We start from the raw sequence: 14,951 nt of genomic DNA, 5'->3' as shown, positions 1-14,951 counted from the left end.
TGACTGCGGGCGATGACAAAACGTTTTTGTATGAATTTGCCCGTCCACATGTGGAAGAACCAAAACACAGACTCATCATCACAATCCCACCAGTAGGTCATCTACACAATATCACATAAAAGAATTAGTAAAATAAGAAAATATTTAAATTATACGATAACATAATTTTTTTTAAAAAAAACATTACCTTCAAGTTCTCAAACCAAAACTGTTGCTGCTCTAGGTGAACTTGCCACAAATATCCCCAAGGTGGGGATAGTGCCCTCGCACCACCGTATTGATGCACTCGTGAAATTTGCGATCAGACCTGAAATAACATGTTAATTAGTGATTTTCAAAGTAAAATAATGCAAAAAAATAACAAAATTAAAAAAAATTACCTTGCGTCATTAAAACTGATAAATGGCTCGCTAATAGTGGGGAGACTGTTGGTGGTACTGGTGGAATAACCCACAGACGGGCAGGATCTGCCAATGGGGGGGTAGACGGCTATCCGACCTCCTCAGTTACCAGTGCAGCAGATGTACATGGGAATGTTGTCACCTCAGTGATAGGAACCCAACAATGCAGCATCAATAGTTCGTTGTCTGTGTAGTTTAATTCAGGTTTCACCTGCAATTGACATGATAGAGAGGATTGACGACTCATCATTTCACAGTTATAACACAATTGATAAGGTTCAACACTTACACAACGTTTGAACCAATTCTTGAATTCAGTTGCAACTAATAGATCAATGTTGGGTTCCTCCAAATGGTATTGCTCGTAGAGATCATTCAAAAATGACCTGTATTTGAAAAAAATGCAATACATATAAATATATACGTTAAAACTCTCAATAAGAATTGAAAAAACTATTGACATCTATACACTTAATTACTCATAGTATGGCGTGACTACTTCATAGTTGCACAAGATGTACGTATTGATTATGTGACATTCTGAACTGCTGAGTCACCTCTTCTTTGAGGCACCACTTGCTAGGCCATGATGGCTGAAAATAGACTGTTGGTTACGACTGTCATTAATTGTGAGGTCTTCGTTTCTACGAGGTCTACTTCTCTTGCAAAGAATTTGTAGCTTGAAAAAGTGAGAAGTGAATAGCCCACTTTCTTCTACAAGGTATGCCTCTATAATTGACGCCTCAATGCGTGTTTTGTTTTTCACCTTCTTCTTCAAGTCGAGGAGAAATATATTCGTATGAATATTTATTAGAAAACAGATGACATTGGAACTATTTAATAAAACTATATTTTCTCGTGTAGTTGAAGAAGATAGAGCTGTTGGTGTTCAGAATTCTCATGTTCAAATTGGAACAGAGTTGCAGAAGGAAGAGATGGAGCCTTTTGGAGAAGACGATCAACAGTGGAATTTCAGATTTTAAAGTTGCTGTTTCAATTTTACGTTTTCTTTTATTCGAAGTCGTGTCTTTTATAGCACCCTGTATTAACGCGACTTTATTAGTGAAATGACGCCTTTGGTTATTTCTCATACTAGCCGTTAATTAATTGCCATGTTCACTGTGTATATTAACACAGAGCAGCTGTATGTATTGGACTGTAACTTGAAATTCCTTATTGAAATGAAACTCCCACTCTTGATTCTTGTTTTATCTTCTTGACATGGTACCAGAGCCATTGATTAGTGGTTCTGCAATTTTCTTGTTCACACTTGAAGAATCTTAGCTTCAGAAATAAAGAATTAACTCATGCCTGAAACAGAAAACAAAATTGCCAAGCAAAGGAGACTGACTGATGACACAAATATAGCCAGAATGCAGATAACGCAGAATCCAGGAATAAGCCTAGTTTCATCATTGTTAAATGGAAAGAATTATCTATCCTAGAGCAGGTCCATACGGATAGCATTGGGGGCAAAAACAAAGCTTGATTTCATCAATGGAAAGGCCTCAAAACCAGATGAACAATCTGAGGAATATGAACAATGGATAAGAAATGATTGTCTAGTTACATCTTGGATTTTAAATTCCATATTCGAAGACATTGTTGAGAGTTTTTTATATACTAATTCTGCGAGAGAGTTGTCGGTAGAACTTGAGACACATTTTGGGAAAAGTAACGGGCCAATGATTTATCAAATACAAAAAGAAATAGCTTCTATATCACAAGGGAATTCATCAGTTTCTGCGTATTACACAAGATTGAAGAAATTGTGGGATGAACTTACCTGTTTAATGCCTATACCACAATGTGAATGTAAAGCTTCCATGAACCTTGCAGAAATCAATTTTTCAAATCAGCTCATGCAATTCTTGATGGGATTGCATGGTAGCTTTGATCATGTTAGGAATCAAATCCTTTTTATGGAGCCATTACCTAGTGTTAATAAAGCTCATTCTATGGTTTTAAGGGTAGAAAAACAAAGGGAAATAAATTCTGAAAACACTAGTATAACCCAAAGCATGGCTATGCAAGTTAGAGAAGGACGAAGGAACCCACCCTTTGTACCCAATCTTGCACAGAAAAGAAAAACACAGATGAAAAAATAGAAAATAATTTGTCAAGAATGTGGCAAAACAGGCCATTTAAAGAATACCTGTTTTGAGATATATGACTTCCCCGATTGGTATAAGGCTTTAATGAAAAAGAAGAAAGGATCAACAAATAATGGTCAAGCTTAAAACACTAATTTGAGTGATAGACAAGCACTCAGTATTGGTGGAAATGACAGGCATCAAGCTGCAGCAACTAAAGACTCAATGGACAAGAAGATGATATAGAGATCATTAGAACTGAACTGCAGAGGATGATAACAGAGAACAGCCATGCACAGACAATTCTTGATCAATTTTCAGGTAACCTCTGCCTAATACTTCAAGGAATGATCTGAGTATTGATAGTTGGGTAGTGGACAGTGGTGCATCCATTCACATGTCGAAACATAAAACTGTTTGATTCCTTTTCTAGAGTTATGACTCAGTCCTTCATTCACTTGGCAAATGGATCTATACAACAAATTAAGGGAATAGGAGACATAATTCTAAATAACAGACTTAAACTTTCATCTATTCTTTTTGTGCCTAGCCTTAGATGTAACCTATTATCTGTCAACAAAGTTTGTGATTCCAATTCAATTCTCTTACATTTTCTAACACTTGTTGTGTCATGCAGGATCACATGTTTAAAGAGACTATTGCAGTAGGCAGAATTATAGGAAAACTATATGTCTTTGACAGATCATCATTTCAAACAGAAACTATTAACATGTTGGATCACAAATTAGATCATCATACATGCTATTCCATTACCTCTAATTTCAATGTATGGCACAAAAGGCTGGGGCATGTATATGAAAATGTACTCAAGCAGGTTCATTTTTTGCATGATAGATAGGGTAAAACGCATAATTGTGAGATCTGTCCATTAGCAAAACAGTAGAGGTTACCCTTTTTTGATAGTGAATCAAAATCTGACACTATGTTTGACCTTGTTCATATAGATTTATGGGGGCCTTATAATCATGATACATTATCTAATTGCACCTATATGATGACTTTGGTGGATGATTACCGTAGATGTACTTGGACATTTCTAATGAGACACAAATCTGATACAACCTCATTACTAATGTCATTTCAAAAAATGATCTTCACTCAGTTTAATAAGAAAATTAAAACCATTAGGACTGACAATGGAGGTGAATTTTTAAGTAAAGAATGTCAAGAATTCATTAAGAATGAAGGCATTATCCATCACAAGACATGTGCTTACACACCCCAACAAAATGGAGTAGTAGAAAGAAAGCACAAACACCTCTTGCAAATAGCAGGGCCACTTATGTTTCAATCCTCACTTCCTCAAATATTTTGGACAGAGGCTATCCTTACAGCCACATATATAGTTAATAGGCTTCTATCTGCACTTTTAAAATGGGAAACCCCCTATGAAAGACTTCATAAAAAAACCTGATAATTATTTGCACATTTGGGTGTTTATGTTTTGCAACAAGCACACATCCTTTCAAGGAAAAATTTGACCCTAAAGAATCTAAATGTATCTTCATTGGCTATGCTTATGGACATAAAGGTTATAAATTGTTTGATATTGAAAAGAAGACAACACTCATAAGTAGGGATTTCATTTTTCATGAAGATGTTTTTCCGTACAAAGGTGAAGTTATGGATCCTCACTTGTCCAATACCATTACCTTTGGATATCCCAAACACAGAAACCTTTAAAGGCACTAATGATTCAAATCAAGAAGAAGAAACTGTTACTACAGAACCAATTCTTAGGAGGTCCACTAGAAGGACTTCCAAACTACTTGGATGACAGACTTTGTCTGTAATTATTCTAATGATCACAACTCACCTACTGTTACTGCTATATCCTCTGTATATACTGGTTTTGCTGCCTCTATATCAAATTTGCAGGAATCTCAAACTTATTTGCAAGCAGCCACAAAAAAAAAAAAAAATGGGTTGAAGCTATGAAACATGAAATCAAAGCATTGGGAATCAACCAAAGTTGGGAAGCAACTCCTTTACCCCCCAACAAACAAGCAATTCGATGCAGGTGAATTTTTAAACTTAAATTCAATTCAGATGGATCATTAGATAGACATAAAGCAAGATTAGTAGCCAAAGGCTACAACAAAATTGAAGGCATTGATTACTTTGAGCGTTTTTCACCCGTGGCTGAAGTAGTCACAGTAAGAACTCTCATAGCTGCAGCTGTTGCAGGTAGATGGGAATTACAGCAATTATATATAAATAATGCATTTCTTCATGATTTCTTGGATGAAGAAATCTACATGACACCTCCAGAAGGCTATAATGTTCCTTCAGGACATGTGTGTAAGCTGAAAAAGTCCCTATATGGACTTAAACAAGCTTCTAGGCAATGAAATTGTGAGATTACTTCCAAGCTGGAAAAGTTTAGCAATCAAAAAGTGATTACTGCTTGTTCACCAAAACTTCCCCAACTGGATTTCTTGCTTTATTGGTGTATGTTGATGATATTCTCCTTGCAGGTACATCTACTTTCCAAATTACAGAAGTTAAGCACTATCTTGACAGCCTATTTACAATTAAAGACCTAGGTCTAGCAAGATATTTTCTTTGATTGGAGATTGCTAGAGTTGCAGATCGAGTGATTCTCACACAGTAAATATTTCCAAGATATCATATCAGACATGAAGCTCACTGAAGCTCGGACAACTAACACACCATTACATGCTAGAATTAAACTAATTTGATGTTTAGATCACATTCTTCCACAACCAGCTACCTACAGAAGATTGGTAGGAGGCTTCTCTACTTAAATTTCACTAGGCCTGATATATCTCATGCTGTGCAGCAACTGAGCCAGTTTATTCAAAGGCCTTGCAATGAATATTTGGATGTTACAGTTCATGTAGTGAAATACCTTAAAGGGACTGCACATAAAGGCTTGTTCTTTCCTACAGATACAGAATTGAGGCTCAGGGCATACTGTGATGCTGACTGGGCTTTCTGTCCAGATAGTAGAGGTCTCTAACCGGTTATTGTGTCTTCCTAGGAAAAGCATTGATTTCATGGAAAAGAAAGAAACAAACTACCGTTTCTCGCTCCACAGAAGAAACAGAGTATAGAGCCATGGGATCCACTGTGTGCGAACTGGTTTGGATTACTTCACTTCTACAAGACCTTGGAATTTCAGTTCCTCGTCCCATTCCATTTTTTGTGACAACAGGGCTGCTTTACACACAATAAGCAACCCAGTATTTCATGAACGAACGAAGCACTTGAAATTTGACTGTCACCTCATTCATGATGACTACAAATCAGGTTTTCTAGCACCTACTTATGTTCGCTCCAAAGATCAACTTGCTGATAGTTTCACCAAACCACTTACTGGCCCATTTTTCATTCCTTTTTTAGCAAGCTTGGACTTCTTGATTTTCTCGTAAGTCCATCTTAAGGGGGATGAAGAAGATAGAGCTGTTGGTGTTCAGAATTCTCATGTTCAAATTGGAACAAAGTTGCAGAAGGAAGAGATGGAGCCTTTTGGAGAAGACAATCAACAGTGGAATTTCAGACTTTAAAGTTGTTGTTTCAATTTAACGTTTTCTTTTAATTGAAGTCGTGTCTTTTATAGGACCCTCTATTAATGCGACTTTATTAGTGAAATGACGCCTTTGGTTATTTCTCATCTTAGCCGTTAGGAAGACAGTTCATTAAATGCCATGTTCATAGTATATATTAACACAGAGCAGCTGTACGTATTAGACTGTAACTTGAAATTCCTTATTGAAATGAAACTTCCACTCTTCATTCTTGCTTTATCTTCTTGACAGTAGTTACCTCTCAAATTGGTGGATTTGGTACATCCACTTGTATTGCACGGGTCTTCCCACGTGTGTCTCATATGGCAAGTGAATAATTAGGTGCTCCATTGAGTTGAATGGGAAATCCCATAGATTTTTTGCGGGCTCACGAGGGTTGAGGCAAGGTGATCCCGTGTCGCCTTACCTATTTGTTCTTGTGATTGAGGCGTTACATCTTTTATTCCTACAGTTGATTGAACAGGATGGGTGTTTTTCATTTCATTTGAAATGTGCTCTTGCTCGACTTTTTCAGCTTGGTTTTGCAGATGATCTGCTGCTATTTTGTAAAGCTGATATGGATTCTATATGGGTCTTCAAGCAGGGCCTAGAGATGTTCGCATCTTGGTCGAGTCTACGGCTTAATGCACATAAGAGCAACCTTATTATCTCTCGCTCGGCACAAGGGATTTGAGAAGAGTTGTTGGCAATGCTGCGATTCTAGGAAGGACAATTACCGATGAGATACTTGGGACTTTCGCTCCTCTCTCTCTCGATTATTGATAATAGATTGTCAGCCATTGTTATTGAAAATTGACCAACGCATTAAAGGATAGGAAGATCTGGCGTTTTGTCCTATGCTGGAAGGATTCAGATCATCAAATCTGTCCTTATAGCGTTGAACATTTACTGGTCCTCAACGAACCTATTGCCTAAAGGTGTTATAAGGGAGATTGAGAAGCGACTTCGAGCGTTCTTATGGAAAGGGGGGACGACTAGGGGCTATGCCAAGGTAGCATGGCAAGAAGTATGTAAGCCGTTATCGAAAGGTGGGCAGGACTTACGAGACATTGCTACCTTAAATCGGGTTTTAATGTGTAAGAAGCTCTGTGACGTTATAAGGTGTAATAAGACGTCTATTTGGGTGGAGTGGCTCTGTCATGGGCGGTTGCGAAATACAAATAGCGATTCCAGACCGAGGGGGTTCGTGGAGTTGGCGGAAACTACTTCATTTACGATCCCTTATTCGGCCAATGGTGGACTTTCGGGTTGGTGATGAGGCTACGTTCTATCTTTAGCAAGATCCTTGGCACCATCTTGACCCCTCATAGCCAGATTTTCCCATGGATCACCACTCCCTGAGCTTGCGATTTCTACCAAGCTCAGCAGCTTATTATGGCATTGCCCCTCATTATAGACATTGAGTGTTCGGAGGTTTTACAATCACTACTACGGATTCATGGCGGTGTTGATCGTATCATTTGGCGGTATGGAAATGTTAGTCCTACATCCACATCTCTATACCGATCACTCGACCCTCCAAGACCCAAGGTAAGTTGGTCTTCATTACTCTTGGGTTTCCTCAAGATCCCCATGCATAATTTTATTCTATGGCTTGCTATATTGGGAAAGCTTTCGATAATTGATAAACCATGGTTATTTTACTTAGGCACCTGTATTCTATGTGATGATGACGCGAATGAGACGCGCACTTATTCTTCCGATGCTGTTACGCCTAACGGTGCCTTATAGCTATTCGACGATCTGTTCGCTACAATTGACCGAACTGAGACTGGCCAATGGATATAGATTGGGCTACAAGAAAATGGTGAGGGCAACATATTATTAATCTGGTTTATCGTGCACTATTGGCTTCATGTGTGTATCATATTCGGAAGGAACGAAACTTGAAACGTTTTGAGTAGTTTGAGAAAGAACCGACCACACTTGCTGGACTCATTGTGGAAGAGGTTAGACAGATGATTCTTAGTACTTTTTTAGCTCACTCTGTTAGTTCTTGTACGTTATATAGACTTTGACATATCTCTTAGCCTATTTAGGAAGACGCCACTCATTGAGTACTATTGTACCGTACGATTGTATTATTTATTTAATAAAAATTACATTTACCAAAAAAAACATTTCGAATTTCAAGTGAAACGGAATAACAAGTTCTTTTCCGTGGTTCCCTAATAAAAAAAATTATTCTTTTTTCACTCGAACAATGAAGAGGTTAGAAAGATGATTCTTAGTACTTTTTTAGCTCACTCTGTTAGTTCTTGTGCGTTATATAGACTTTGACATATCTCTTAGCCTATTTAGGAAGACGCCACTCATTGAGCACTATTGTACCGTACGATTGTATTATTTATTTAATAAAAATTACATTTACCAAAAAAAACATTTCGAATTTCAAGTGAAACGGAATAACAAGTTCTTTTCCGTGGTTCCCTAATAAAAAAAATTATTCTTTTTTCACTCGTTTTAATATTTTTTCCCTATATCAAACCGACTTGGCGACTCGCATGTAGTAAGTCGGCGACCTTCCTTCCACTATAAACTCACTAATTTCCGCCGTCCCCGACTCATCGGCGTCACAGGTGAGACCTTCTTTCCCGATTTTAACACACTCACACACATACTCTGAGTTCTATAGATACGTATATACATACGAATTCCCACCACAAACGAAGTAGGATGGTGTTTGTGAAATCCCCTGAGAACAAAACCCTAATCTTGAATCTTAATCCTTCCATAACCACTCTAAGGTGGCTTAGTCTCCATATCCAGCGAAATTACCTCATACCCATTTCGCAACAGCGCCTCTACTTCTCCGCCCGCCTCCTCTCCAGCCCGGAGAACGAAGGCATCTTGCTTTCTCACCTCGGAGTTTCCCCAAATTCCACCCTGACATTACACGTACCATTCCTCGGCGGTATGCAAGCTCCTGTCCCTCCAAAGAGTAGGTTGGATTTTCTAAATACAAAACCGCCACCGAATTATGTCGCCGGGCTCGGCCGTGGTGCTACGGGCTTCACCACCCGTTCGGATATTGGTCCGGCGCGTGCCGCGCCTGACTTACCGGATAGATCAGCGGCGGCAGTTGGCGCTGGTGGAGCCGCTGGGGTTGGTCGTGGCCGTGGGAAGGGCCCTGGGGAGGAGGATGAGGAGGAGGAGAATGAGGAGAAGGGATACGATGAGAATCAGAAGTTTGATGAGTTTGAAGGGAATGATGCGGGGTTGTTTGCTTCTGCGGAGTATGACGATGAGGATAAGGAGGCTGATGCGGTGTGGGAGGCAATCGATAAGAGGATGGATTCGCGTAGGAAAGATAGGAGGGAGGCGAGGCTTAAGGAGGAAATTGAGAAGTATCGTGCCTCAAATCCAAAAATTACGGAACAGTTTGCCGACTTAAAGAGGAAATTGTACACATTGTCAACTGAAGAGTGGGATAGTATACCGGAGATAGGTGATTACTCTTTGAGGAATAAGAAAAAGAGGTTTGAGAGTTTTGTACCTGTTCCAGATACGCTTTTGGAAAAAGCTAGGCAGGAAAAAGAGCATGTCAGTGCCTTGGATCCGAAGACCAGGGCAGCTGGTGGGACTGAAACTCCGTGGGCGCAGACGCCGGTTACGGATTTGACTGCCGTAGGAGAAGGCAGAGGAACTGTTTTGTCACTGAAGTTAGACAGATTATCTGATTCTGTTTCTGGGTTGACAGTGGTGGATCCTAAGGGTTACTTGACAGATTTGAAGAGTATGAAGATTACTAGTGATGCAGAGGTATCTGATATCAATAAGGCCAGGCTGTTGCTGAAATCAGTCACACAGACGAATCCAAAGCATCCTCATGGTTGGATAGCAGCCGCTAGGTTGGAGGAGGTGGCAGGGAAGCCTCAGGTTGCCCAGCAGTTGATCAAGAAAGGATGTGAGGAATGTCCGAAAAGTGAGGATGTCTGGTTGGAGGCATGCCGTCTGGCATCTCATGTTGATGCTAAGGCTGTGATTGCAAGGGGTGTTAAGGCAATTCCGAATTCAGTGAAGTTGTGGATGCAAGCGGCGAAGCTTGAGCAGGATGATGTGAATAAGAGTAGGGTGTTAAGGAAAGGGCTTGAGCATATTCCAGACTCAGTCAGGCTTTGGAAGGCAGTTGTCGAGCTTGCCAATGAGGAAGATGCAAGACTTTTGCTGCAGAGAGCTGTTGAATGCTGCCCATTGCATGTGGAACTGTGGTTGGCTCTCGCTAGGTTGGAAACTTATGAGAATGCGAAGAAGGTGTTAAATAAAGCTAGGGAAAAGCTTCCTAAGGAGCCAGCTATATGGATCACTGCTGCCAAGTTGGAAGAAGCTAATGGGAATACGGCCATGGTTGGGAAGATTATTGAAAGGGGTATTCGAGCTTTACAGAGGGAAGGTGTAGAAATTGACAGGGAAATGTGGATGAAAGAAGCTGAGGCAGCTGAAAGAGCTGGGTCCGTTGCAACTTGTCAGGCTATAATTCATAACACTATTGAGGTTGGGGTGGAGGAAGAAGATAGGAAGAGGACATGGGTTGCTGATGCTGAGGAGTGTAAGAAGAGAGGTTCCATTGAGACAGCAAGGGCCATCTATGCTCATGCCCTTACTGTGTTCTTAACAAAGAAGAGCATATGGCTAAAAGCAGCTCAGCTTGAAAAGAGCCATGGCACCAGGGAATCTCTGGATGCTTTGCTGCGTAAGGCAGTTACTTACATACCGCATGCTGAAGTTTTGTGGCTAATGGGTGCCAAAGAAAAGTGGCTTGCTGGTGATGTGCCTGCTGCTAGGGCAATTCTTCAAGAAGCATATGCTGCAATCCCTAATTCTGAGGAGATTTGGCTTGCTGCATTCAAGCTTGAGTTTGAGAACCATGAACCTGAAAGAGCTAGAATGCTTCTTGCAAAGGCACGAGAAAGGGGAGGAACAGAGAGAGTTTGGATGAAATCTGCAATTGTTGAGAGAGAACTGGGAAACACTGCAGAGGAGAGGAGGTTGTTGGATGAAGGGCTGAAGCTCTTCCCTTCATTTTTCAAACTTTGGCTGATGCTTGGGCAGTTGGAGGAACGTCTTGGTAACTTGGAACAAGCCAAAGAAGCATATGAGTCGGGCTTGAAGCACTGCCCCAATTGTATTCCTTTATGGCTTTCGCTTGCTCAACTGGAGGAAAAAGTAAGTGGCCTAAGTAAAGCTCGCGCAGTTCTGACCATGGCTAGAAAGAAAAATCCTCAGAATCCTGAACTCTGGCTTGCTGCAGTGCGAGCTGAGTCGCGACATGGTTATAAGAAAGAAGCCGACATATTGATGGCAAAGGCATTGCAGGAATGCCCTACTAGTGGTATTCTCTGGGCTGCTTCCATTGAGATGGTTCCACGGCCTCAGCAAAAAACCAAAAGTAGGGATGCGTACAAAAGATGTGGGGATGACCCTCAAGTCCTTGCCGCTGTCGGGAAGATATTTTGGCATGACAGGAAGGTTGATAAAGCTAGGTCCTGGTTCAACAGGGCCGTCACTCTTGCTCCGGATATTGGGGATTTCTGGGCATTGTACTATAAATTTGAACTCCAACACGGCACTGAGGAGACCCAGAAGGATGTATTGAACAGATGTGTCGCAGCAGAGCCAAAGCACGGCGAGAAGTGGCAAGCCATATCCAAAGCTGTCGAGAATTCGCACCAGCCAACAGAATTCATCTTGAAGAAGGTGGTAGTAGCAATAGGAAAAGAGGAGCATGCAGCTGAGAATGGCAAAAACTAGTATTTCCACAGATATCCCAAGTTATTTGTTGCTTCTCATGATTGCTAAACTATTTGATGTATTTCTAAATTCCTTTACCTGTAGTGGCTGTCCCATGCACTTCTATTTTGTTGGTTGAGCCTCTTAAGATGGTTGGGGATGTGTTTGTGGATCTCAACATGTTGTCATACTCTGATACTGAAGTAACTTTTCTACGGTTCTATGTATTTTACATTGGTACTTGGTTAATTCTTGGCCTCACCTTGCAGAAAGATGGTAAGAATGTATGGCCTTCTTTGTATTGTCTGACTGTTGACGGTTGCCTGTAGAAGTCACATTCCTATCTGTTTAGCTCAACAAGATACGGTGCTCGTATTTGTAGATGGGCTGCTTCGTGCGGTTAGCAGTTGTTTCGTCTCGAGTGTCTTGGCTTGAAAGTTACTTTTGTGGATGGGCTGCCACTCTGATAGTTGTGTGCTGCTGCTGTTGGCAAATGCCCTTTGCTTTGTCTGTCTTCTCCATATAGTTGTTACTCCTTTATAATCATGTGTAGCAAAATGTGAATTTGTATTTAATTACACCAACTTTTTTTTTGTTGTTCATTTAGGAATACACCGGTTGGAAAGCGTGTGGTATAATTGACTCTATGAAATTCCAGACAAAATATTATAATTTTATTTCTAAAATGGCATCGTGTGCGTCTGTATTTAATTTTATCTACCATTTTATGTATACATTTGCAAAGATACGTGACAAAATCTATTAGGAAAATTGCACTTTTAGTCCACACGATAGGTGTGTTGTATTTTTTGTTCTACAAGTTTACTGATTTAGCATATTTCGTCCTATAGGATAAATATTGTAATATTTTTTGTTTCGAGATATAAATTTTAGCACATTTGATCCTATAAGGTAAAACCTATGGTGCATTCATCTCGTATGATATAAAGTTGTTTGTGTCCTATGGGTCCAAATGTACTACAATTTTTATCTATGGGACTAAAAATGTTATATCCCATGATATTAAATGTGTTAAATCCGTAAATTATGGGACGAAAAATACAACACACCCTATCTTGTGGAACTAAAAGTGCAATTTTTTCAATTCTATATACGCACTTATAATAGGAAAAGCGCACTTTGGGTTCCACCAAACAGTTTTGGTCTCACATATTACAGCTCAGGACGTTTAGTCTCACATAAAGAAAAGGTGTTGTACTTTTGGTCCCAACCCTGTTTAAATAGTTAAGTGAGAGATAGAAAGTCACTTTGAAAAGTCAAAGGTGCTTTTTATGATTTGAAAACCACTATAATGGCAATTTTTACACTACATTTTGCAAAAAAAATTAATAAGGTACACAGTTGTGATAGATTAAAAAAAATGTCTCACAGAAAAATAAGTTCCACACTTGCGTTAGATAAAAAAGGGTAAATTACATAAAACCTCCATTTATTTTTAAAATTTAACTAAAATCCCTATATTAAAAATATAGGCAAGAAATCTCGTATTTTTAAATGTTGCATACTTTCCCCTTCCATTAGGTAAGTCCTAACAACGTTAATTTTTGCTAAATTGGTCGTTGTATCCTTTCATTACAATCAATGATTTTTAATAATAAAAAATGAACGATTCAAATTTTAAGTAATTTAAATATATTTTTTATTTATATATATATTTATATATACACTATATATAATATACATATAAAATATATTATCACTATATATAATATATATATATATATGTATTGGTAGGTGGCCATGGCCGCGGCCTATGTGGGTGGCGGGCGACAGTGTGACCGCCTCCGGTAGAGGCCTTTCCGTCACCCTTGCTGCCCCCTTCTGGAATGGGTGGCGACTAGATGTGGGCGATGGTGGTTGCCCAAAGAAGAAGGGCGATCTTCGTCGCTGGCCCTATATGTCGGTGACGGAAAAGAAGGTAAAAAGAAATTCTATTTTTTAAAAGTAAAAAGTAAAACTAATTTAATTTTTTTAAATTTTAATATTTAATTTAAATATTATTTATAATAAATACTATAATTTAAAATAATTAATATTATTTTTTTTGTATTTTGATATTTAATTAGTATTAATTATAAATAAACAAAATATATTTATATTAATAAAAATTTAATTGAGATAATAATATATAATTATTATAGGTGACTTTAAACTTGTATTATGTTTTTTAAATTCCAAATTTTAATTTTTACAAAATTTATATACTGTTAGGTATTCTATATTATATAAATATATTTCATAAATAAATATAATTTATTGTATTATATTTGGACTAAATAAATAATTTAAATTAATTAAGTATATTTAAATAAAATAATAATATAAATAAATTAATTTCAAATATATTTAATGTAAAAGAAAGAGGCAAAATGGACATTATACACTTAAAATAATCCCAAAAAAATACTAAAAAATGAGATCCATTCGCAAAATAGATGAGTATCACACACTCTCCATTAATTTCTAACGGAGAGGGGTTTTTTACTATATTTTATAAAATACAAGGGGTTTTTTGCTTATTTTTCTAAGACATTGGGGTTTTAATTAAATTTTGAAAACACAAGAGTGAATGCTATGAAATTTACCCTGTTAAAAAACATATTATTATGAGGAAATGTTAAACTATAGGATTGCAAAATTATGACTTCAGAAGAAAGAAAAAAAAAAAAAAAAACGAACTAACTGCATTGAAGCCAAAATTCGCTGTTTGCAATATACAGATTTAGCCCTATTTTTCCCTTGCCAACTACGTAGAGATATCAACCAGTTTTGAAGTTTAAGAAATAAATGAGTTAAGGGGAAGGATACTTACAGATATAAACTCGTGACATTACAACATAGGAGCTGAAATGGTCCTTTTCCTTGCCTGAAAAAACAAGATATTTAAATTACATTCAGTTTTGAGTAAAACATGACATTAGAAGCATAAAGCAATTGAAATATATACTTACAGTCAGTTTTTCCTGGGGCTGATGTTGTCCACCTTTTGGTTATGGCCAGTACGTACCTCCACAATAGTGGCATTCCACTGTGTAAGACTGCCTCTTGAGCTTGATTGGCTTTCTCTAACCCCTTTTGCTACTTCTCCTCGGTTTGTTAGGTATTTCATTTGGCTCCATTCTCCTAGCTCTTAA

The 14,951-nt window shown here is 38.4% G+C and overlaps 1 protein-coding gene across 1 annotated transcript; it reads left to right on the top strand.

Annotated features, from left to right (window-relative positions):
• The first annotated feature begins 8,550 nt into the window (after positions 1 to 8,550).
• On the top strand, positions 8,551 to 12,045 carry EMB2770 (pre-mRNA splicing factor-like protein). The gene has a single exon (XM_011087051.3). The coding sequence runs from the start codon at positions 8,743 to 8,745 to the stop codon at positions 11,815 to 11,817; it is 3,075 nt and encodes a 1,024-aa protein (XP_011085353.3). The 5' UTR covers positions 8,551 to 8,742; the 3' UTR covers positions 11,818 to 12,045.
• The last annotated feature ends 2,906 nt before the right edge of the window (positions 12,046 to 14,951 follow it).

The sequence above is a fragment of the Sesamum indicum genome, linkage group LG8 (genome assembly GCF_026168435.1).
Source record: "Sesamum indicum cultivar Baizhima isolate 11 linkage group LG8, ASM2616843v1, whole genome shotgun sequence".
Lineage (NCBI taxonomy): Eukaryota > Viridiplantae > Streptophyta > Magnoliopsida > Lamiales > Pedaliaceae > Sesamum > Sesamum indicum.
Note: the sequence above shows the minus strand (reverse complement) of the source record. Positions and strands in the feature narration are given on the sequence as shown.

What these genes read in the sequence shown, in the direction of transcription:
- EMB2770 (XM_011087051.3), top strand. Translation starts at nt 8,743, where the DNA reads ATGGTGTTTGTGAAATCCCCTGAGAACAAAACCCTAATCTTGAATCTT.